This window comes from Carassius auratus, chromosome 8 (assembly GCF_003368295.1).
Source record: "Carassius auratus strain Wakin chromosome 8, ASM336829v1, whole genome shotgun sequence".
Lineage (NCBI taxonomy): Eukaryota > Metazoa > Chordata > Actinopteri > Cypriniformes > Cyprinidae > Carassius > Carassius auratus.
Window position 1 is genome coordinate 18,486,779 of NC_039250.1, and position 23,120 is coordinate 18,509,898.

The 23,120-nt window shown below is 36.7% G+C and overlaps 1 protein-coding gene across 2 annotated transcripts; it reads left to right on the top strand.

The window, feature by feature from the left end:
• Positions 1-252: 252 nt before the first annotated feature.
• On the top strand, positions 253-22,321 carry LOC113107472 (leucine zipper putative tumor suppressor 1-like). 2 transcript variants are annotated; one of them, XM_026270009.1, is made up of 6 exons: positions 253-633; positions 17,739-18,230; positions 19,042-19,890; positions 20,040-20,228; positions 20,397-20,591; positions 20,686-22,321. In XM_026270009.1, the coding sequence occupies exons 2-6, from the start codon at positions 17,877-17,879 to the stop codon at positions 21,259-21,261; spliced, it is 2,163 nt and encodes a 720-aa protein (XP_026125794.1). In that variant the 5' UTR covers positions 253-633; positions 17,739-17,876; the 3' UTR covers positions 21,262-22,321. The 2 variants fall into 2 exon arrangements, with proteins under 2 accessions (XP_026125794.1, XP_026125795.1); XM_026270010.1 differs by lacking the exon at positions 253-633 and adding an exon at positions 15,492-15,627.
• Positions 22,322-23,120: the final 799 nt, after the last annotated feature.

Genomic DNA, 23,120 nt, shown 5'->3' on the forward strand with positions numbered 1-23,120 from the left:
GATGGCACTGGACTCGAGGGCTGGAATGGCCCCATTAAAAGCCGGCCCTTAAGAGGTCTGAAGTATCATATCCCTCTTAACTGTCACTGCCCTTACGTAGGGCGGATGTGATCCCATCTAACAAGTGCTTATGCTGGGATTTCTGAGGTTCATGTTAACGCAGCTTGTTTTATGTTGGATTGCCATCAAGCAGACCTGTAGAAATGCAGATGAGTATAGTGCCTTATGAGGGATCACAGCCCACATACTGGAGATGACAGGATCGAATGCATGCATGCATGGGGTGATAACAAGTATTCTACAAAATGATAAGTTTCATTGCAGATATCAAAACAGAAATGCTGCTGCAGTTTTTTGCAAACAGGAACTTGTGGAAAGAGATAAACCAAAAAGGGAGGGATAGGAGAGGGAGGGTTTGCGCGCTTGTGGGTATTATACAAAACACCCACATCATGGCAGTCTGTGGAGACACAACCCACAGTACAGTAGAAGGAAAGATCGAGAGAGGAGAGACCAGAGAGATAATGCTTGCAACTCCTGTTCTCCATTAAAATACAGGCAGACCCTGGGCACTTAATACAGCACCTAAACAGCAAAAACAAAAGCACACTGAGGGAAACATGGTCAAACGCGGTGAGTCACTACGCATTTTATATTTATTGTTGATTTTGGAGGATTTCAAATGTTGTTGTTGTTGTTGTTGTTGTCTTCGTTCTTCTGTTTCACTGAAAAAAAAAAAAGATTTTATTATGATTATTATTTATAATTGTAGCAGAAGTAGTATTTCTCTGTATTTATTTATCACATAAATACTTCATAAGCATCATAATAACTTGTTTTGAGTGAATGTAACTTTTTCTTACCTTTTTAGTACTTTTATATTTGCTTTAAGCATAAATCTAACCAACTTAAATTGCCAATTGTTCAAAAATCAAAAGTTTGTTAAAGCATCTAAGAATGTGAAATGATGAAAAATATTCTTACTGGAAAAGAAGACAATAATATTGAAAAAAAAATAAGTTTTTGCAGTATAGGACAATTGTTGAAAATTAGAACCATTTTTAATGATGACTTTTTTATGAATTATTGCTAATCAAATTAAATGTGAGCCAAAGGAAGTGTTTTTATGGTGAAAACAAAAGGATAACATGACAAAATAGGAACAATATTATAAATAAAATCAATAGAAAACAATCATAATATGATTTATTTATTTATTTATTTTTGTGAGGAACCATGAACTCACAGAGGAGCTCATGAGCAAAACCTCCAGAGACAAAAATCGAAACAATCATGCCACTGCTTGAAACAAACATGATCATTGCAGACCACAGAGACTGCAATGAATTATGTTGCAAAACATACTTATTTTTGTCTGTTAACCATATGCCATTTTGTATCAAGTGTTATTGTTAGGGAACCATTTATCATAAATTATATTTATACAGCACAAACTTGCCTGTCAAAACATGCATAAAGATGTCATGAACCAATCGTTTAACTTTGCCACATGTTGATTAGAAAGTTAAAAAGCCGGAGATGAAGATAACCTGACATAAAAAGCCAAAAGAGCATGTCTCATCCTGTCTCCTGGGTTTCAAAGAACCTGCAGACTCGGGGAAGGTAATGCTGTCTAAAGAGAAAAACTGTCTGAACACAAGAACCTGTTACATGCCAAGACATGTTCAGATAATACACAAGAACTTGAAGATATGTGGGAGCACAGGATCTTTTTTACTTCAAACCAGTTCATTTATTATAAGTCCTTGAGCTCAGAAACGGCAGGGAAACGGATACATAGATTTACTGTCATTGGTAAGGGTTTAACAGGACATCTGTACAGGCAAGTTTTACAGAGTGGGTGTGTGAATGTGAGTAGGCTAAAGATTAGTGTTCATACACACACAAACACAAGTGCAAAGCTGCATGTTTGTAAGAAACAAATCCATCATTAAAAAAAAGTTTTTTACTTCAAACCATTATTTTCTAACCATTAGTTTCTAATCCAGTGATCCTCAAATCTGCCTCAAGAGATCCACTTTCCTGCCGAGTTTAGCTCCAACCCTAATCAAACAAACCTACCTGTGTCTAATGACCCTGTAGACACTGATTAGCAAACTCAGGTGTGTTTGATTAGCTTTAGAGATAAACTTTGCAGGAAAGCAGATCTCGCGAGGCAGATTTGAAGATCACTGATATAATTCATAACACTTCCTCCAGTGAAAAAGTTGCCTTGTCTGAATAAGGGGAGAAATATGCACACAAGCACTGTTTACAAGTGAATATGTTCCAAAGAAGTTCTACACAAATATGTTTGTGGATTGTGATGTGAGATGAGATTAACCTTTTCACTGCAGGAAATGTTTATGGATAATGGACTACATGGATTCAATTCATACAAACACATAGCTTTTCACTTGATAAAATGGTAACTGATGGACTGGAGTCGTGTGGATTACTTGTGGATTATAGTAATGTTTTTTTATCATCTGTTTGTACTCTTATTCTGATGGCACCCATTCACTACAGGGGATTAATTTGTGAGCAAGAGATGTAATGCTACATTTCTCCAAATCTGTTCTGATGGAAAAAACAAAAACAAAAAAAAAACTCATAATTCTTGGATGGCCTGAGGGTAAATTTCAAACTAAAATGTTAAAAATATTCCTTCAAACTAAAATGTAAAAAAAATAATAAATAAAATCTCATTCAAAATATTGATAAAATACTATTACAGTATATAAATAGTATTCTAAAATAACACTGTCATGTAATACAACTGTCTTGATATAATATCTTTTCAAATATCAGATCATTTGACCTTGCAATGACAAGCAGGTTAGTTCTGGTTGCAAAATATAATCTGGTGCAGCTCCACAAAAACATGATATTTAGGATTTGGCCCCACCCCTGACACACACACACACAAGAGCTGTGTGAACCATGAAACCATATCCTAACCATATAAACAAGGCTTCCTGTTTCCCTGTATGTTACACGCTCTCTGTCTCTGCATGTGGGAGGAACAGTTGGTGTACGACTTCACCCTCAACAGACAAGTTTATCATCCAGTTTTAACAGACAGTCAGTTATTTTCCAATTTGCAGGAAGTCCAAGACGTTCACTCCCCTATCCTCATGCCAGACATTCAACAAAAGGTCTTGTAAACACCTGTTTCCCTCCACAGAGATCAATAATGGTGCACAGCTCAGTTAAATTGTTTTTGACAATCTTGTGTCTACTAGACAAACGGTTAGAACATATGACCTCATGTGTGATATTGTTCCAGTTTGGCACCTCCAAGTATTCAAAACATTCAAGAGGAATTAGTGCTGGCCTTTCATATGTACACAGTTAATCCTTAGAAGAGAGAGATGTGTTCTTTCCTGCCTCCAGAAATTAGTCATGTGTGCTTATGAAATCATGTGTGGGTGAGAGATGAAGTCGGGGTGTGGAGCATTGGCACTGAACAAGGTGTCATGCAGTGACAGATTCTTTCGGGAGAGGAATTAGAAGGTGTTTTGGGATCAAAACAGTGATCTCTGCAACATGGACACTTGTTTCAGTACCAGCACCTTCATTACTGTATCAAAAACATACATCTGCTAAAAATTAATATACTCAGAGTCAACATGTTATTAATTATTCAATGAATATATCATTTTAAATACATTTAGAGTTGTATCTGATAACATGGACAAGAAAGAAAGAAAGAAAGAAAGAAAGAAAGAAAGAAAGAAAGAAAGAAAGAAAGAAAGAAAGAAAGAAAGAAAGAAAATATATAAATAGAAAATAAAATAATAAGAAATAAAAATAAATAAATATTTTTGTGACAGTTCAAAAGATAAGCATGCATTTCAAATAGAAAATGTATCTATTTAATGCATCCTAAAAAGTAATTATAAAAGCATTTTTTATTATTATTATTGATGATGATGATGATGATGATGATGATCACGATAATGATGATGATAATGATAATGATTGCTGTTGTAATTTTTTTTTTTTTTTTTTTAGAATAAAATGTTGACCCCTATCTTTTAAACCATAATATAAATCATCTTTATATAGATTTCTTCATATTTTAGGAACATAGTGCCACACATCATCCTGCTTGGGGATCCAAATAGGCTACTTAAAAAAACAACAACAACAACAACCCGGACTAGTGGCATATATAAGACTCCAACTTTTGCAAAGAAACCATTGTGATTGGTGTTTGCTGGACACGACTTTAAACCAGCCTAATTAGTTCGTTCAGAAAACTCACTGAGAAGCTGATTTTGAAAATATAGTTTTGCATATGTAATCAGATCTTCCAGCACTGTGAGTGCTCTGATGGTCTCAGATACACCAGTGATGGGGCCTAAGATAAGTTATTTCCACGGGTTCAAGAGGGTCACCACCAGAATCTTTTAAAGGGGAAATATTTGGGGCTGTAGTAGAACATAATTAACATTATTACTACACCTTTATCCCCAGCCTGGCACAAACAGCTTGATTAGTTCAAGGTTTGATGAAGGCCCGCCTTCTGAAAAACGAAATTTGTTGTGTTGTGATTGGATAGCTGTCATAGAACAGATTGAACTGATTTGCGAACAGCTTAGACGGTGTTTCAGTACTGTCCTGCCCCTGGCCAAAGCTACTAGCTGCTGTAATGTTAACCCAAGAAAATGAAAGAAAAATCACTCACTGCTCTTGACTGAATTACTTTGTAGTTTTAACAAAAATTAACAAGAATCCCTGAACAGAGCCATACCGCCAAATTTCAATTCAGGAACATCAACTTGTTTGCAATCTATTCAATAAAAATATTAAATTATTTTTATTGTCTGTGTTCTCTTGACTTAATGGACCTGACAGATATAATCTTCATAGGTGAACTACTAGTGAAATAGATAGATATAAATGTCTTATCTATCTATCTATCTATCTATCTATCTATAAAACTGGGAACAAAAATTATTCAGCACCTTATAAAGCACCATGAATTGCTTATGTGTTTTTTTTTTTTTTTTTTTTTTTCTGAATTGCTAATGCAACCTTTTCACACCACAGTCTGAACAAAATGAAGCATTGCTTGGTAATTTGTCAACAAAGTATTGATAGTTGTGTAAATATTGTCATAATAACAGTTATAACAGTAGTTTTGGTTGATTGTAATCCATTACATACATTTCTATCAAAGTTATGACATCATCAAGACAAATCTATTCTGACAGAGTTTAACTATAAATTCGTATCATACTTTATAACCATTTTAGAACCAATAGCAAATAAACTGTAATAATGTGAGAAATGTTCAAGGTGTCTGAATAAATTTTGGTTTGATTGTATATTTAATTTTTACACTGAAGACTATCCAGTTCTATTTTACATTTAATTATTCAGTTTCTGTACCTGGACACCTACAAACTTGAAAAAAACATAACCATTGTGTGCATAGCAAAAATAAATAAAAATGAACGAACATACAAATTAAACAATTTCAAACAGGGCCCACTGGTACAACCTTTAGCTGGACCCCGCAAACCCCAGCTACGGCCCTGCATGCATGGATAATGCAAGACATATTACAGTGTCATATTACTCTATTGTTGTTGTTTCTTTCTTTATTTCTTTTTTTTTAAATCATGTTTTATAGATAATGTCATTTGACATCACAAAACCGGAAAACAACACTGTAGTCCAAACAAGCTGTTCACTGTAGGTCTGGGAATTTTTATTTGTTTTTGTTGTTTGTTTTTTTTATGAAATTTCTCCCCTTTGGAGTGGACTTTGAGATTTGTGACTTTGAGGATGATTTCTATGCCCAAACATACACACTACACACTGACTAAAATTCAAAAAGTAAAAAAGCATAATAGGACCCCTTTAAAAAATATATATCTAGAAATGGAAATGGTATTGTACTGTCTCTGTCTGTCCGGGCTTGTTCACAGAGGAGAGAATATCAGTTAATATTTCATCAAAATGACAGCGCGTATATTTCCCAGATACACTGGGCTTTAAAACTTCTTTTGGACAGATTCCAGAGGCTTCTAAGCTTTCAGGGAGTCTTTGACGTACCAGGAGCCAGACAGCGGACAACAATCAGAGACAAGAGTCTAGATGATTGATGACATCCGATCACTTTTCCAAAGACAATTCAAGCCTAGCAAAGCAGAAATATGATAATAGAAATAAATAGTTAATGCCAATCTTTGTATTCTTCAAATCAAATAAGGCAATTTCCTCATCTTTTTTTTACTTTTATTAGAAGTACTAGTATGGAACTATTTTGCTTTAGGAAAATCTAAGTTATCAGCAGGCCAGTATGGAATCTGCTACAAGAAAGCTAATTCTTTGTCGCCCATTGCAATTGTGTCATAACATAATTTGATGACAATGCTAATTACATAATGCATCCTTCTTGTATGATTGTACAGCTCTTTTTGACAGAATAAGTCAAGGGTCATCTGATAACCATGGCACTCCGTTAGCCCCTGCTGCATGATATCATAAATACACCATCTGCTGTAATGAGCAGAATATGTATAGAAGACAAGCTAGTCCAGCACTGACAAAAATAAATCAAAATACTAAACCCAAAGTCATTTTCTCATGAATTGCATTCCGTTTTCATTCATATTTTAATCCACATTTATAGTTTGTCAGTTTCTCCTGATTCTGTTGTTTTGTTTAGCCAAATGATTTCCAGTTCCAGTTATCATTTTTGTAATGACTTCAGTTAATGACAATAACCTTATGATTCGTCATTACAGCTCTGTTTCATTTTCAGTGCTGGTGCTGGCAACAGTCTTATGTTGTTTAATCAGCTGAGCTCACTTTCACTCTATCCAACCTACACACCCTTCATTTCACTACAGATTCAACTCCCACTCCATCATTCCCTCCTCTGTCTTTTTTCAAGCAGTCTCCCACACACCTTTATCCAAAACAGCTGAGGTCAAAGGCCACTGGTGGAGGTCTCATTACCATTTTCCTAATTGTTTTTGCTTCATTGTAAATAATAACCTTGCGATTAATCAATTGGAAATTGGCCTAAAAATTTAATGCATTAATTTGGTAATTAAAATTATGTTATAAAAAAATTATATAAATATTTTCAAAATTGGATAACTATTAATTTGATGTGGTGTAATAAAAATACTAAATCTAGGAGATACTAAAAAAACTGTGATATGCAACAGACAACACACTGAATATTAAAAAAACTTTGTGTTATGCTAATTCAATGATTTCACAATATCTATGATTTTTCTTAATTTGGGTGCTCAACAGATATTGGTACATGCAATTTTTTAAAACAATTTGGCAATAATATTAGACACAATGTGTCTAAAGTCATTAGAACGGAGAGAAAGAGTTTCTCATAGATAATGGTTGTGATTTATTACTCCTCTGCAGAATTATACCAGAAATCTAACTTTCAAAGCAAGGCGTATCACTTAAGGCCTCTAAGTGGTCGGCGTGCATAAGAGAGTGGGTCAGAAAGTGCTGTGAGGGTGTTAGAGAGGACTCTGAGTGATGCTGGAGGAGGAGATGTCCTTCCTTTTGAATTATTCACTCCATCACTGTAATGCATCTCCCTTCACATCGAGAGTTCTTATTTCAAGAGTGCATTTACTCTCTACTGCTCCAGATGCGGCTGAGAGCTTGAGTTTGAGAAATATGACCAATGGGATTCCCACATATGTATGTGTATGTGTGTTGCTCTCAGTACAATTTAAGAATTACTAAAATGTTTCTCCTTCTGTAACCTACTTTATGTACAATTCAATTACTTCTCTCAGGACTCAGATCTCAGATCATCCAGCATGAGATAAGTGCACTGTTGGGGTGTATATTAAAGAAGACAATGCCTGTGATTTGAAACCATTAATAATGGCCTACAAAAGCCTTCATGAGACTACAAGTCTCCATGGCAACAATAAATGATGAATACATAATACATTTTAATAGGAAACTGTCCTGAACAGATGTTTGGTATGGTAAATAAGATCTTATCGGTGGATTATTTCTGCCAACTGACCCTCCACTAAACTCGACCTCCTCAGTTAGCTTGAGAACTTCCTATAAAAATACAATGGAGATTTGTGTAAATAGACAAATGTGCTTATTAAAATTGGCTCTATATATGACCTGAAATAATAATGTTTGACATTGCAAAGTATTTTTAGCTGCCGGTTTTTTGTTTGTTTGTTTGTTTGTTTGTTTTTGGTCACACTTAATTTTAAGGTCCAATTCTCTCTATTAACAAACCATTAACTACAACTTTTGCCTCAAACTCATAATTTACTGCTAATTCAGAATCAGAATCAGAATCAGAATCAGAAAGAGCTTTATTGCCAAGTATGTTTGCGCATACAAGGAATTTGTTTTAGTGACATAAACTTCCAGTACACAGAGACACCAACACACAGACAAAAAAAAATAAAAAAAAAAAATAAAAAAAAAAATAAAAAAAAAAAATAAAAAGGTAGTCAAATAGATAAGTGTATATACAATTGTGCTATAAATGATAATGGAATAGGATTGAAAAAGATGCAGGGATGTACTAGGATGGAGGGGTAACAAATAAATATAAGGATGTTGCACTTGTTTGCATAAGCATAAGTGGGGAACATTTAACTGTTCATGAGGTAGATTGCCTGGGGGAAGAAACTGTTTTTGTGCCTTGCTGTTCTGGTATTTGCGGCTCTGAGACGCCGGCCAGATGGCAAAAGTTCAAAAATGGGGTGACTTGGATGTGAGGGATCCAGAGTGATTTTATGAGCCCTTTTCCTCACTCTGGATGTATACAGTTCTTGAAGGGTGGGCAGGGGAGCACCAATAATCCTTTCAGCAGTCCGAACAGTTCTCCGTAGTCTTCTGATGTCTGATTTTGTTGCTGAGCCAAACCAGACAGTTATAGAAGTACACAGTACAGACTCAATGACGGCTGAGTAGAACTGTTTCAGCAGCTCCTGTGGCAAGTTAAACTTCCTCAGCTGGCGAAGGAAATACAACCTTTGTTGGGCCTTTTTTACAATGGAGTCAATGTGATTGTCCCACTTCAGGTCCTGAGAGATGGTGGTTCCCAGGAATCTGAATGACTCCACTGCAGTCACAGGGCTGTTCATGATGGTGAGTGGGGAAAGTGCAGGGGGGTTTCTCCTGAAGTCCACGATCATCTCCACTGTTTTGAGCGTGTTCAGCTCCAGGTTGTTAAGACTGCACCAGACAGCCAGCTGCTCAACCTCTTGTCTGTAAGCAGACTCATCACCGTCCTGAATGAGGCCGATGACTGTAGTGTCATCTGCAAACTTCAGGAGCTTGACAGAGGGGTCTTTAGAGGTGCAGTCGTTGGTGTACAGGGAGAAGAGCAGAGGGGAGAGAACACATCCCTGAGGGGCACCAGTGTTGATGGAGCAGCTGTTTGATGTGAATTTCCCCAGTCTCACTAGCTGTTGCCTATCTGTCAGAAAGCTGGTGATCCACTGACAGATAGAGCTATGATGATAGTTGGTATGATATGGTATGATAGTTGTTAACATTAGGTACTGGGTAGGATTAGTGATATAGAATATGCTTATGCAGAATATGTGCTGTATATGTACTAATAAACATTCGATACTTTAATAATGCTAATAAGCAAACAGAATTAGTCACTAAACTGTTAAGTTTTTCTTTAAAGAAAAAGTGAACCAACAAACTAACAATAAAAAATATTTAAAGCATTTATTAATTTAGATTAATGTTAATAAATGTGCTATTGTTAATTCTTAATCAATGTTTTTACTGAAGCTTGCACACTTCTATAATTTCCTATGACATTTTTTTTTTTTTTTTTTTTTTTGATTGGTTTATACAAACACAAAATAAAACAGAATAGTTTTGATGCTGTTATAAATGTTATGTCAATTGGCACTGCATTATTAGTGTATTTTATTTATTTATTACCTGGAAATGACTTGAAATGACCTTTTTTTAGCTACAGCGATAAGGGAATGCCTTTGCCCATATTAGGCATTTCCTGACACATCATAAGTTATTACTTTTGTGAGTCCATTTTGTACTTTCTGAGCAAGAGTGCCCTTCAGCTTTGAGTATGAATGAACATATACTGCATGAGAGCTTGCCTAAAAAAGTGCAAATTCACGTTTTATTTAAAAGTGGGGGGAGCATGTACCCATGACCCTGTGTATTCCATGCCCCTGCCAAAGAACACAAGCAAGTGAACCCAGTATGATTTTGATCACTAAAGGGATAGTTTACCCATAAATGACACATTTTCTCATCATTTACTCACTATCAAGCCAAACTTTCACAGAAAAAAAGGTATTTTGAAGAAAGAATGTTGGTAACCAAACAGTTTTGGTTACCATTGACTTCCACTGTATGAAAAACACTTCGAAATATCTTAAAATGTCTCATTTTATTTTGTACTGCAGAAAGAAAGTCATACCAATTTGGAACAATAAATATGACAGAATCTTTTTTTTTTTTTATTTTGTGTAAACTATCTAATAGAAGCACATTTAAAATAAAAAAAATAAAAAACGCTTGAATAAAAAAACAACCCGTTGCTGTAAAGCCAGTTACTGATTGCACACAAATTGCAAGCTAATGAGAGAAAATTAACAGGAGCACATTGTTTGATATGTAAAGCTTGGGACACTGTGACGGGTTTTGCTCCAGATGGTCATTGTGCTCAGTTTTTTTTTTTTTTGATTAGCCATGATACGATCACATCTGCTGGTGGACAGAGAGCAGGGGCCAAGAGAGAGGGGCCTAACAGACCCTTTGCAGCTGCACCACAGATATACCACAGATTAAGACTCCTTGACTAGATGATGGATGAATCCGTAAGACAACATCATACATCCAATGTTTTGATGACATTAGTTTATTACACACACTGACTGAAATGGAGAATAAATGTCAGATCGAGAGCGAGACAACAACTAAATAAATAATACTATTTCACCTCAAAACCTGCTTATTAATTATCTGTAAAAACTTGACCGAGCCTCATTTTGGATGCAACAGATCATCCAAAATTGTGTAAATGAACCGCATGAAGTCATAGTGAAATTACTATCAGTTACTGTCAGTTCAGCTAATTAGCACATGTGCTCATACAGAGTGCTGGGAAGAAGCAGAAATATAATGATCTTATGGCACATAGCCGCTAGTGTGATTGAGAAACATTGTTCCCACGGGACGCCGAGGACTGGCTGCCCTCCAGTATAGATACTATATTCAAACCTGCCATGAACAACTCTGTAGACAGGTCTGATCAGTCCTTAAAAGTGCAATAATATTTCACAATTTCCTGGAAATCAGTTTCTAGTGTTATTTTATTGAGTTTCGGCTGGAATTTATTATTATTATTATTATTATTATTATTATTATTATTATTATTAATATACAACTTTTTTTGATAATGGTAAACCTCACAGTATACAGGTATCAGTGACTTCAATGTAGTAATCAAACATTAAATTTGCAACTAAAAGTGTTGTTTGCATGTGTAGTTAGAGTCTCATTGTTGTAATTTTCAATAGATCAATATCATCTAGATTTTTTTCAGGGGTTGCAAGGAGGAAAACGTTTGAGGCAAAATGTCAAGTGCAAATAAACCCTATGCATAGTTTTGTAGTTATGTTTAAAATATTTAGAAATATATTTTTATATTCTTTAAAAATATATACAAATAAATTCAGAACTTTTGGGTCAATACGTTTGAATTATTAAGCAGCATGTGTGTGTGTGTGTGTGTGTGTGTGTGTGTGCGTGTGTGTGTGTGTGTGTGTGTGTGTGTGTATATATATATATATATATATATATATATATATATATATATATATATATATATATATTACAATAATACTGTTTACATTGTATTTTATCAAATAAATGCAGCCTTGATGAGCATAGCACAATTAATTTCATATTTATAAATGTATAAATATTTTAAAATCTTGCCAACCACCTTTTTTTTTCTTCTATTTTTAAAATGTACAACAGCTTTGTCTCCTGAATAAAAGATGTCCCTTGCAATATTCACTCTTAAAACTGTACTTAGGATTGAAATTACAGCTTATGTAACTTGACATTATACGTTATGCTTAGTATACTTATTAGCAGCTTAAAGTGACACAAAAAAATATATAAATAAATAAATAACAAATTCTTAACAGTGCAGATTTAAGTCTACGTGTGCCATCTGGCGGTCCCAGGTGTGGTAAAGTGCAGCAGTGTACGCTTTGTTTATACTGCAGTAAATCTTCTACATTACAACAGCCCAAACTGAGTCTTTATACATGCAGTAATGGATTGGCCATGCGTTGAATAACGTCTGCTGGCCACAATTCTCATAGGACATTTTTGTCCGGCATAGGTTGAGAAACAAGTGGAACGTGTGAGGGAAACAAAACCACACACACATACAATCCCAAAAGAGGCCCAGTGTCTGTGATAAAGGTCTTCCATGGCCAATTAAAGCAGCTCAACTTTCCACCTCAATAACATCTAAGCATCTATTAGTAGTAAGCCCCTCCCCACACACACACACACACACACGCGCGCGGCCTCTCTGTCGTGCTCCCGCTGAGCTCAGCTCATTGACTGTATGATTAGGTCATTTCGTTCTCATATGTCTCTGAGAACAATCAAACAACAGCCGAGAGCATAAAGAGCCGAAGTCTGTTACCTGCTCTCCAGCAAACTGTAAATCATCTGTCCCACTGCTGGGTGATTACTGAATGAGAATCAGGGTTACAAAGGCCAAAATCTGAAAGTTAAGCTCAAAAGATCTAATCTAATAAGACAAAATGTCAGTTATTATATAGATATTAAATAGATATTATGTAATTCACAAACCATAAACTTCCAGCTAAAGTCAAAATAAAGTTGATGTATTTGCATGTATGGTTCCATGAAGAAGAACCTTTAACATGCATGGAAACTTTTCATTGCAAAAACATTTTTGTTACACTTTTAAAAACAAAGGTTTCAAAAGGGTGTTTTCGCAGTGATGCCATTGAAGAACCATTTAGGGTTCCCCCTCCAAAAAAACTTTTAGTGAACAGTTCTTGAAAGAATCATGTTTTTCTGAGTGAGAAGAGCATTTTAATAACCAGAAGAAAACATTTTCCAATATAAAAATCCTTTTCATAAATGGAAAAATTCTGTGGATGTTGAAGGTACTTCACTGATCCAACAAAAATAATTTATTTTAAATTGTGTAGTGGAAAAAGGTTCTTTATTAAAATGTCCTTTACACTAGGAATATTAGTGTTGATTTTAAGAACCAGAAATGTATCTTTTATGGCATCACTGAAAAAAAAAGAATGAAATTGAAGAATGAAAAAAAAAATGAGCAGAGATGGAAACACTGCTTTGCAGTAAAATCTTTACACTTTTAATTATTTTTTACTTGAAAGTGATGGCTTTTTTTTTTTTTTTTTATTGTCTGTCTACTGAGATGGCACATACTACTTTTCATATATCATATGACATCAGTCATCACCTGACTGAGACTGAGAACTGCATCCAACTGAAACTGAAGATGTCACAAATCAAGAGTGGTACTACTCTGAAGTTACCAATAAGGGCTTATGACATTATGCATGTATGCGTATCTCATTATTACACTGTTGCCCTTTCACGTTCATAGCCAGATATCATATTAAACAACAACACCTCTGGGAACTCCTAGACACTTAAATCCACATTCATAATTTAAAGAAACATATTCAGTGTGCTGTCTGTGCGCCCTGTCCCGAGGGGCCACAGCCGTAGACTGGACGACCCTTTGATTCCTCACACACTTGCAAATGTGCCAGTCCATTGTCCACGGCTACGGCCTGTTTTTGCATATTGATTACATTGATCCCTCTACTAAGCACTTACAAAGAGCATCTGAAGAATCAATACCGTGCCTTCTGCTGCTGTCTTGCCAAATCAAACTTACCCCACAAAATAACATCTTGTCTGGGTGCAATGACATGTATACTCAGAAGGGACATGATGAGACCGAACCATGCTAATCCTTTCAAAAAGCATTATGCCCCTTAAGACCAGCATGTAAAGGGTGTCGCTAACTCCAAATGTAACGTTCCCTCCAAACAACACAACTCTTCCAACCTTGGTGTTTTGGACAAAGGGATGCATCCGCAGAGTTGGGATAGAGTTTCACAGCCAGATTGATTATCTGAAAGTCTGCCTTCTTTGTTCTGGTCCCCACGGTGCTGATTTTGCGCTTCAGATGAATGTACACAGATGCAGGAACTTGGGTGCAGAGCAAGAGCTGTGTAGTGGTTTTTATGACATTTTGGGTTTACTCTTAGATATTTTTATCGTTTTCAGAGACACTTATATGACGACTTTAGAACAAGAGTTCAGAACAATTGTTGGGAAAAAGTGCTTATGATCCTTGAACAGTCACAAGAATAGTATCCAAATGAACACTTACAAACAGACTTAAAACAAATGTGCTGAACTGAATCTACATTGTACAAATCTATAATTAACATTTAAAGTGAATATTCTTATAAATGCCAAAAAGCTTGGGGCTTTGTCCCATTTTTTAAAGTAAAAAACAACATTTCTAAAACTAGATATATTTACAAATATTGTAAATATAAAGACGTATTTTCATCCAATATTTCTTATAATTTTTTTCATAGATAGACTACTTCCAAGCTAAAGGGCCACTTGTGTTTGACTACTACAGTAAGAAAGTATCAAGAGGGTCATTTAAACGTGTTCAACTGCTTTTGGAGGCTATTCAAATATTTGACTGCTTTGGCATTTTAATGTTGATTTTTCCAAACAGGAGCATCTGCACAAAGACACCTTCTGCATTTTACGGCAGCACACTACTTTTAGAGAGGTAGTCATTTATTTTATGGTGTAAATGTAGCACTCAGCCTAAATAAATGTTCAAGCTCACTGAACCTCACACAAAACAGGCACACTTCAGTGGACAAAGACACAGACGGAGGGAGGGAACATCAAGCTCTTCTTTCTTTTCCTGGAGGGGTGTTTGTTCAGAGTGGGTGCAGGGCAGTCTGGAGGCAAAAGAAGCCAACAGGGAGAAGTGTGTGTTTGTACAGGGAACAGTGAAAGATGACCAATAAAAAAAAAGGAGTGAGTGTCACAAAAGCTACTCAAACTTGTGCATATGTTAGCATATTCTGATTGTGTTATGGTGTTAGTCTTGAGGTGTAAGAAAGAGCGGGAGAGAAAGTGAGTGTTGTGACAGAGGGGGGGCAAGCAGCTCATTGTAAGCAGCAGTGAGTTAATCTCTTTAGCGGCACACGTCTTATGTAAAGAGGTGTAATGGTCTCTGCCCTCTCCCTTCCCCAAGGGACCGCAAGGGACACTGGGGTCCCGTATCCCAGCAACATTTGCATGTCGGTTATTCCAAAAAAAGATATGAAGGGGGAAAAAAACTGGTGAATGGTGATAAGATCCGCCCCCTTTGCATGGTAGACTCTTGTCTACAGGCAGACTATAGAGTATTCAGTGGTTCACACAAGGACAAACACATTCTGACTCACAACTGAGAGCATGCGAAGGAGATTCGATTCAGATTTCACAAACACTGCGTCTGTGGATTTATTTGTTTGGAGAGTAAGTGTCATTTTGTCATCTATTTTATTCTGGTAAGCCTTTGAACTTGATGGTAAAGAGGTGATTTCGGGTTACAGATAGCAGACATCGAGACGCTCCAGCTGAGATTGTTTACCTGCATCACATGTTGGGAAGTGATGCCTGTGCATGTGTCACAGCACAATGCAATGTTTGACTTGATTGTTTTGTACCTTACAAATGAACAAATAATGCAATAATGATATGCAGTGCATTCAGAGACTGCGAAACATTGCTTTTCATCAATGTTCATGTTTGTTATTATTTAGCATACAACATGAAAAGTGCAAAGTCATCACAAAAATACCCTCTGTGGGTTGACAGAAACAGTTTGCTTGTTCCATTGATTTATGTGAGTTGTTTTAAATGGGTTTTGTTGCATTCTTAATTTATGACAACTATGTAGTAAGTGTTGTAACAAAGTGTGAATTGATAATAATGTCAAGCACTGCAAATAATTTGCAGTGCTGCATAAAAGAAGAGTATTAGCATTACACCATTGCTTGTCATGCCTCAAGGATAAAATATGTGACTCTCTTAAACAAAGACACTGATGAGATCGCTTTTCATTGGAAGGGACCGCCAAAGGGCTGCCTGAAGCCATTAAGTCATTCTGCTGAAAAAGAGGCATTTATTTATAAGAATGCAAAAGTAGTGTCGAATAATCGTATTTAATTATTTGAAATCATGAATGATAATCGAGTTGTTTGTGGAATATCATCTTCCTGGCAATGGTAATAAACAGTTGCAATCAGCTGAATCTGTGTTTATGGGATAATTAATGAATGCTTCTACAATGTCTCCTTCATTTGATTTTGAACCAGCAACTGGAGAGAGATGGAGAGTGGAGAGAGAGAGCTCAGAAACAAAGTGGTAGCATTAATGGTTCTCTCATCTAAAACCAGCTGCGAGGCAGCAAAGTTGCAACAAAAAAAACCTGAAAAGAATATTTCTTTGGAATGCATAAATTCATAATGTGACGATAATAATTAAGAAACAGCTGGCATATTTGCTGTGTCCTTTCTAGCTAATAAGCCTTTAACATATCAGCACATCATCACAATTAGCCCAGTTATACAAAGCCATGTGTGATGATCGTGGCAGGTCTTTTGTTCATAAAGCCCCTCACTATCTGCTCTGAAAAACAGATGGAAGGCATGATGTGTTGATTATGGATGTGTAATATATGCTTTAGGCACATATAAATCATAAAAAAGTTGAGTAGCTGTTGTCAGGTGACTGACAGGTCCCATCTCCCTAGTGGGACCCCATATTATGTCCAACGTATTGAGCATTATATATGTATAGTAAGCTTGTTTTATTTTTGTTTTCTAAGTAATGCTTGTTTGATGTAATGAAATATGCAAAAACATTATGCATGTTTACATGCACCATTATGTTTGGGCTAGTCTGTCAAACTATACATGGCAAATCAAATATTTTTAAAGAATTCAATATTTCATATATATTTGTAAATTAAATAAACAATGCACAAGCCACAACACATAAGCCAGCTGTAATGAACTGATGTGTGTACATGCTGGATGAAGCAAAGTTTCAATCAGATTATTTGTCTAACTTCACAAAAATCGGACAGGTACATTGGACTGGACTAAAGCATTTACATGACATTTTAAAAAGACGTTGTTTTAGTCCAGCATAAATCAAACTCAAAGTGCATGGAAACATACTCATTGTTTTTGGTAGCCTGAAAAGAACCAAAAAAAAGCAATTTGCAGGTGTTTTGACCTACTGACCAAGTAATATGAATAGATGTTTGACCTAGTCACACTAATTTAAGCTTGCATATGCCTTTGTTTATCAAAGAGGAGGGTATTCTTGGTACTTGTTCAAAGTATGCATTCAGTATGGTCTCCATATTGTAAATCAGGTTATTCAGGGTCACTGCCATTAGGTCTACCCCATTGTATCCCAAGTGGGCAAAGAGCCAACAAAAAATACTGTAGTTCCTGGTTTTGTAGGACTTGTTTGCTGAACTAGTGAATGTTAAGTAAATATTCTGCAAAAACTATACTGCTCTAATGCCAATAGTAGTCATCTCACTACATTTCTTAAAATCCATGTTTTTCCAGGTTTCCCAAATGGGAATAAGAAGGATCTCCACACAAGGCTATGTGTCCATCAGACCTTCCTCCATCATTAAAATTCTGTAATTACACACCTGCTGCCATCAAGACCACCACCTGCCTTCTCCAGATGCCCCAGGAAACATGGGTAGCGTCAGCAGTTTGATATCAGGCCATAGCCTCCACAGCAAACACTGCAAATCTTCTGAAAACAAAGTCAAAAAGGGGCTTCAGTCGAAGAAAACAGGCCGTAGCTTTGATGGCTTTCTGAAGTATGGCTTCTCTCAGGACCATTGCAGCACCAACAACAACTCAAAAGTCAGCTATCATTCAGGCAAAAATGACGACTTCTTTTACATCAAGGTCAGCAACAAACCCCGAACTGCTAACATTAATACAACTGAAGACAGTCAAGGAAGAACAGCTGAGATGGACAATGAGGTGGACAGGAGAGGAGGGCCACCAGAATTAGTTCCGCTGTCTGGAAAACTAGAAAAGGTAACAGAACTAGAGTCAGTCAGAGAATAAACAAAGTGTGTCATGGTTACAAAAAGTTCACCTTATTTGCCATAATAACATATCGAGAGTTTCATTTATTCCCTGCCTATGTGTTTCAGTCCTATAAAACTCTAATTTAAAGCAGTACAACTTGTAAACAAAGCAAAATGTCTGCTTAGGACACATGCTCAGTTCAGATGGAAGCAGCCAAAACCAAAAGATGGCCCATCCCCCAGTCGTTGTTATCACACAAAATCAAACAACAGTGAAATATAGTTGATGTTAAGTAATCCCCACCAGCCCCTAACACTTTTTACTAAGAGCTTAGAAGGTGTCTGCTCCATTTAATTAAACCTCCAGATTGACGAGGTAAGAATGCTTTGATCTCTCCAGAGATTTGGTCCAATGGCGGTGTGGCAGTTGCAAGTAGACAAGCACCTCTTTCTCTGAATAGCCTCATTTATGAAGAATCTAGGATAATGAGCCCAGTTTCACTAGGTCAGGAAGTTAATAATAAACCATTGGGCAACCATGCTACCATGAGTAAGACAAAGTGACGGAATAAGGGAATGGAATAAGAAAAAAGAAAAGGATTCTTGAGATTGTCTTGTGGATCAATCATTTACTGTATGAAAATGTTTTTGTTGTTATGCCCTGGCTGGTGTGTGAGTAATTACATTAAGAGCTTCTGATCAATAGGTTTTAAGATGGATTTGTGTCCTGCCATAAACATGAGTGGATGATCAATTGTTTGTAATGCAATTAAAATTCCAAAAACACTCATCTATCTTTGTTGTCCTTTCTCTTTTAGAGTATAGAGAATATTTTAATTCGACCCACCGCATTCAAACCAGTTCCTCCTCGAAGCAGCAGTTCCTCTGTGGAGACTCATAACGACTTGAGCACTATCCTGGGCAAGAGAATTAGTCCTATTGACAGGCTAAAAGATCTTCAGGATCCAAAGTTGGAGACAAATTCTGGTACCTTCTCTGACTCTGGAAGGAACTCTATGTCCAGCCTGCCTACTCACAGCACCAGTGGCAGCAGCCAGATGGACAACCTAAGCACTTCAACTAACCACATGGCACGCCATGGAGGCCTTGCCAAAAACATAGACACATCTCAGAACGCACAGGGGGGTGTAGCAAGGATGAATGGAAACTCTGGATCCAGTTGGATGTGTAGCGTTGCTAACGGTGGAAACAGTTGGGCCAATGGATTTGGCGAAACAAACAGAAACAGTGAGTCGACGAATGGCAATACAAGATCCATTGGTGTCCTAAGCGAAAATGTAGCGGCAGCAATAAGTATGAACAGAGAAATAACTGCTGCAGCACTTACCGTTGCATCCACTGAGCCAAAGATGGATTTCTCTGGAAACCAGGAACTGCTTCTGGAACACAGATTTACAATTTCAGAGCAAAGCCCGACAAAACCATCATCTTCCGGGGGCTGTGTCCGATCACCAATTTCAATGGATGAATCACTGATACAGCAGCTGGAGGAGAAACTTCTAGAACGTGAAACCGAGCTGGAGGAGTTACAAACGAGCCTTGATGAGAAGGAGTCAGACACATGTCATCTATTTGAGGAGAAGCAACGCTACTGTGCTGAGGAGATGGAGGGGTTGAAACAACGCTGTTCTACAAAACTCCGACAAGTAAGTTGCTTACAATATGGGAATGTGACTACATAAAGTTTAGTGTGACTGCAAAACCAATGAGTACTTTATCTTACATTGATGGTCAACTAAGTACACTATTCACCTTTATCCTGGCAGATCTTAATGATGGTTTGTCTAACCTGTAGGTGTCTCAGAGGGCTTTGAAAGCCCAACAGTTATTGCAGCTTCAGGTGATACAACTTCAACAGGACAAGGAACGTCTGCAGGAGGAGGTGAACCAGCTTAATCGTGACCGCGATACTGCAGAAAGCCGTTTCCGAATCTATGAGAGCCAGAAAAACCTAGTACCCACTCTAGAAGAGACTCAGTGGGAGGTCAGTCTATAAAACTTTAGCATTGTGTAAAGACAAATGTGGATACAATGAAAATCAAATGCGCTCTATGTTTGATAAAGTGGTCAATTTAAAAGCGGGACAGTTGGGATAATGAGGGGAAAAATCTAAATTGTTAAAAAAACACATTCACATCCATCATTTTTGTAGGTGTGCCAGAAGTCAGGTGAGATTTCTCTGCTTAAGCAGCAACTTAGGGACTCCCAGGCCGATGCTGGAAACAAACTCAGTGAGATTGTAAGTCTCAAAGCCTCTCTGAAGGAGTCCAGATGCAAGCTGGAAGAACTGGAGAAGAAGATCAAAGACTATGAGGGAGCACTTCACCAGCGGAGCGCTGAGGTTGAGGTCAGTGTTAGCTGATATTAGATTGACTTACAGTTGCTATTACATGCTCTACCATCACATTTGCCTGACTGTGATATCTCTCTTTTTTTAAAAGGTATCTAAAAATGAGTTTCAAAGAAAGAAGAATGAAGCTGACCTCCTCAGGGAGAAGGTGAACCTTCTGGAAACGGACATCAAGGGCATGAAGCAGGACTTAGCAATGGCCAAAGAGGAGCAACAGCAGCTTATGACCATGAGAGCCAAAGTCGAGGAGCAACAGCTGCAACTGCATATAAGCCAAGCCCGGATGGAGGCCTTTGGGACAGGTCAAGCCAAATCGAAAGCCCAGGATGGAACAAGTGCCAGCAAAACACTGAATCATAACGGAGGGACTGCGGACTTGGATGCCCTACAGAAAGAGGTAGAGAGGGTGAGAGGGGAACTGAAGGAAGAGAAGCAAAAGAAACATAAGATGATGAATAGCTTCCAGCAGGAGAGACAAACGTGGAATAAAGAGAAAGACAAAGTAATCAGATACCAAAAGCAGTTGCAGTACAATTACCTACAGATGTACAGAAAGAACAAGGACCTGGAGAAGATTCTGAGGGAGCTAACGGCTGAAATGGACAGTCGGTCAGAGATAGACATGGACAGCCATACCTCTGAAAAGATTTTAGCCACAGAGATATGAGGTCAGAGGATGAACAATTTCACAATTAACCGAATGGTCTTAAAAGGGTGGATGTACTAGTGGGCGGAATTCACAAAGCTGAATTTAAAGGGAGGAAACATGATGTCACAAGAGATTTCAAGATGTCAGGAGTTGTTCGAACTTCAAGATAGCATCACTTGTACATACCACCAAAATATTTTCTCCTTTTAGATCTACCATTTAACTTAAACTCTTAGAATGTAATCCATTTTCATTTCTGAATAGGTTCCTATTAAAGGTGCAGTAAGCAATTTTTGTTCATTAGAATTACATTTTTACTTGAGAGACTGAATTAGTGCTCCATCAGTAACCATCACATCTGTCTCTGTGGCAGCCATGAATTCTGTAAACTCCAAATAATTGACCACAGACTCTTTGTGTAGCCATTTAAGCATGTTCTGCCTGTCAGTCATTTTGTGCATTCATAGGGCATCCGGTGAATAGGAAGCAGGTGTCTTGGGGTGTGGCAGTTTAGACCTGAATAATTTTATTTAACTTAAACAATTCCAATTAAGAACCATATTAAGTTTTATAAGCAGTTGACAGGTGTTGGTTCATCATGCAAGGATACAATTTTGTAAGTATTTAGCTTGGCAACAATGAGATGTGCTACTGTTTTCCTGCTAATCTCTTATAACAATGGTAAGGGATATGGAAAGAATGTGCAAGTCTTATTTAGTGAATCATTTTGCAGAATGGCTAACATTGCTTACAGCACCTTTAATCTGTGAATATCCAACCAAATGTGACCCTGGAGCACAAAACCAGTCTTGAGTCTTTTGGGTATTTTAGAAATGACAAAAAAAAAAAAAAAAAAAAATTTAATTATCGATTTTTCTTTTATGCCAAAAATCATAAGAATATTAATTGTCATGTTTCATGAAGATATTTTGTAATTTTCTACTGTACATATATCAAGACTTATTTTATTAGTAAAATGCATTGCTTAGAAATTAATTTGTACAATTTAAACAATTATTTTCTCAGTATTTAGATTTTTTTGCATCATCAGATTCCAGATTTTCAAATAGTTGTATCTCAGCCAAATATTGTCCAATCCTATCATTGGTAAATTTATTTATTCAGCTTTCAGATGATGTATACATCTCAATTTCGAAAAAAATAAAATAAAATCACCCTTATGACTGGTTTTGTGGTCCATGGTGACAAATGCTTACCTCTATCTAATCCAAACAATCAAGCGCTTCTTGCCTAAACCTCAAGCAGTTGTACATTATCACTACAGGGTGACAAAGTGATATGAATGTTTTATCTGCTGTAATTGCTAGTTTGCACTCTCTCTTCCTTTTTATATGACAATAATCTTTATTACCAGTGTCTTGGCAGACAGACTCATAGAAACAATATGTGTACAGGAATATAGTATCTCATACAGTGAGATTATGTCATGTTCAATGAAAATGCACTGTTCACAAACATATTTCATTGTTAATCTAAAGTATTTCACAATTCCTTCAAATCTTCTTTAACAGTACTATACTATCAACTTTGAAGCCTAGACATTGTGCGGTTTTTGTTAGAACTGAAAAAGTACAGTCAAGTCACTTTCACTCGCAGACACATGTGGGAAAAGGGTTCATTAAAACATTTGTTTTGGAAAATATTACTTGGTTAGAACAATAATAGTGAGTGCATGATGACAAAATACTCATTTTTGGATCAGTTCTGGAATTGTCTGAAGGAATTGCCTAACTGGGGAAAAAATAGGTCTTAAAACTGACTGAACAACTATTTTACTCTCCAGTATAAGTACTGAATTTTAATTAGTTATCGCTTCAAAATGATATCTACAGAAATATTTATATAGGCCGGAAGAG